General features: G+C 56.1%; 1 protein-coding gene across 1 annotated transcript; it reads left to right on the forward strand.

Annotated features, from left to right (window-relative positions):
* The first annotated feature begins 52 nt into the window (after positions 1–52).
* On the forward strand, positions 53–2,580 carry LOC116548262 (cytochrome P450 1A2-like). Its single transcript, XM_032273810.1, has 3 exons — positions 53–883; positions 1,784–1,904; positions 2,359–2,580. Exons 1-3 carry the CDS (start codon positions 53–55, stop codon positions 2,577–2,579), a joined length of 1,173 nt encoding a protein of 390 aa, XP_032129701.1. The 3' UTR covers position 2,580.
* Positions 2,581–2,666: the final 86 nt, after the last annotated feature.

Genomic DNA, 2,666 nt, shown 5'->3' on the forward strand with positions numbered 1-2,666 from the left:
CATCTCAGTCCTCAGCCTGGTTCCTCCTTCCTTTTTCCCTGTAGTTGTACAGATGGCATTGTCCCAGTTTGTTCCCCTCTCGGCCACAGAGCTTCTCCTGGCCTCTACCGTCTTCTGCCTGGTATTCTGGGTGCTCAAGGGTTTGAGGTCTCGGGTCCCCAAAGGCCTGAAAAGTCCACCAGAGCCATGGGGCCGGCCCCTGCTCGGGCACGTGCTGACCCTGGGGAAGAGCCCGCAACTGGCGCTGACGAGGATGAGCCAGCGGTTTGGGGACGTGCTGCAGATTCGCATTGGCTCCAGGCCCGTGGTGGTGCTGAGTGGTCTGGACACCATCCGGCAGGCCCTGGTGCGGCAGGGCGACGATTTCAAGTGCGGGCCCGACCTCTACAGCTTCACCCTCATCGCTGATGGCCAGAGCATGTCCTTCAGCCCAGACTCTGGACTGGTGTGGGCTGCCCACCGGCGCCTGGCCCAGAACGCCCTCAACACCTTCTCCATCGCCTCTGACCCGGCCTCCTCATCCTCCTCCTACCTGGAGGAGCATGTGAGCCAGGAGGCTGAGGCCCTGATCAGCAGGTTGCAGGAGCTGATGGCAGGGCCTGGGCGCTTCGAGCCTTACAATGAGATAGTGGTGTCTGTAGTCAAAGCCATCGGTGCCATGTGCTTCGGGCAGCACTTCCCCGAGAGCAGCGATGAGATACTCAGCCTCGTGAAGAACAGTCATGTGTTCGCGGAGAATGCCACCTCTGAGAACCCTGTGGACTTCTTCCCCATCCTTCACTACCTGCCCAACCCTGCCCTGCAGAGGTTCAAGGCCTTCAACCAGAGGTTCCTTTGGTTCCTGCAGAAAACAGTCCAGGAACACTATCAGCACTTTGACAAGGTGAGCCCGAAGTGCAGGTGGCGAGGGGCCCCTTGCAGGGCCTGGGTGCGGCCCTCCTCCCAGCTCTAGCGTGTTCACACAGCTGCTGTGTTGCCAAGGCCTAGGAAGGCTCTGGACACCTCAGACCAGCTGTGTGACCTGGAGCCGATACTTCCCCATCTCTGGGCCTCGGTTTCCTCATCCTTGAAGTTCCCTTCTCAGGGCTCCTCAAAGCGCCCCAGAAAAAAGTCCTGGTAGGCCAGTCATGGTGGCTGACGCCTGTAATCCCGCTGAGGTGGGTGGATCATGAGGTCAGGAGTTCAAGACCAGCCTGGCCAACATGGTGAAACCCAGTCTCTACTAAAACTACAAAAATTAGCCAGGTGTGGTGGTGTGCGCCTGTAATCCCAGCTACTCAGGAGGCTGAGGCAGGGGAATCACTTGAAACTGGAAGGTTGAAGTTGCAGTGAGCCGAGATCACACCACTACACTCCAGCCTGGGCGAAAGAGTGAAACTCCATCTAAAAAAAAAAAAAAAGAAAGAAAAGAAAAACGTCCTGGAAACAAGGCCCTAGCAGAGCCCTGCAATGTGGGGGGCCTATGAGGGAGAAAGCTTTCATTCTGCAGAAACCTGAACCCCAACAGCTCTGGTGTAGCTTCCCTGTGTTCACACTAATCTTTTCCTCCTTTGAAATTGGACCCCTGGGGTTGTTGGGAAGAAGGGTCAGTGGGGCGTGAAATGACACTTTAAGCCATACCCAGGGCTGCTACTGGCTCCTGCTTCGAGCTGCAGCCCACTACCTAGAGACCAAGTGGGGGGATGGGGGTGCCCAGCCCCCAGGGACAGGCCAGGGAAGTGGAGCAAGGTTCAGCCTTCGACCCTGGAAGTGCCAGGTGTGTCCCTAAGCTTGTGCCCCTCAGAACAGTGTCCAGGACATCACGGGTGCCCTGTTCAAGCACAGAGAGAAGAGGTCTGGAGCCAGCGGCAACCTCATCCCCCAGGAGAAGATTGTCAACCTTGTCCATGACATCTTTGGAGCAGGTAGGAGCCAGAATACTGCCCCTCCATCCAAACTCCCTGCTGTCGACCCACAGCCTTTCCCCACCCCTCAGTCTATCAAACAACCCACCAACCCTGCACCAGATGGTGCAATGTACTGAGACCTGGCCTGGGATCAGGGTTTGAGCCTGGGCTATGTCAGCGGTTCTCGGTGGAAACGCAGCAAAGTCCTTCTCCTCCCCTAGGCTTCAGTTTCCCCATCTGAACAATAAAGCGTTATCTGGCCTGTACGTCTAAGCCTCTCTAATTCCAGCAGCTAATTCTGAAAACTGTATCTCAAGTTTATGTTGAAGAGACCCAGCCTCTGTCCTCAGGAAACCCACAGGCCAGGGCCAGAGAAAGCTAATGCTGGGTACTCACATAGTAGGTACTTGGGAAATGATGGTTTCCTTGTTTCTGTCTTTCTTCCTTCCTCGCCTCACACGGCACAGTCCAGGGTTTGATACAATCACAACAGCCATCTCCTGGAGCCTCATGAACCTTGTGGCCAAGCCTGAAATACAGAGGAAGATCCAGAAGGAACTGGGTACGTGGGGGCCCCCAACCCTGTGGCCAGCACAAGCCTGGAGACCCAGGTTGCTTGTTCAGTCTACAAACACCTGTTATTTGCCTGCTGTGTGCAGCCCTGGGCACACAGTAATGCCTGCCCTTGCCTAGAAGATGTGGCAGGTTAGTGCGGTCTCATGATCTCAGAGTAACATGGGGACATGTCATGGGACAGTTAGGGCAGCCCTTGAGCTCTGC

The sequence above is a fragment of the Sapajus apella genome, unplaced genomic scaffold (assembly GCF_009761245.1).
Source record: "Sapajus apella isolate SASKATOON/1434 unplaced genomic scaffold, GSC_monkey_1.0 scaffold8875, whole genome shotgun sequence".
Lineage (NCBI taxonomy): Eukaryota > Metazoa > Chordata > Mammalia > Primates > Cebidae > Sapajus > Sapajus apella.

Excerpts from the sequence above, each read along its gene's own strand:
- LOC116548262 (XM_032273810.1), top strand. The coding sequence starts at position 53 with ATGGCATTGTCCCAGTTTGTTCCCCTCTCGGCCACAGAGCTTCTCCTG. Across the intron at positions 884-1,783 it reads ACTATCAGCACTTTGACAAG|AACAGTGTCCAGGACATCAC; the intron begins GTGAGCCCGAAG and ends TGTGCCCCTCAG. Across the intron at positions 1,905-2,358 it reads CCATGACATCTTTGGAGCAG|GGTTTGATACAATCACAACA; the intron begins GTAGGAGCCAGA and ends GGCACAGTCCAG.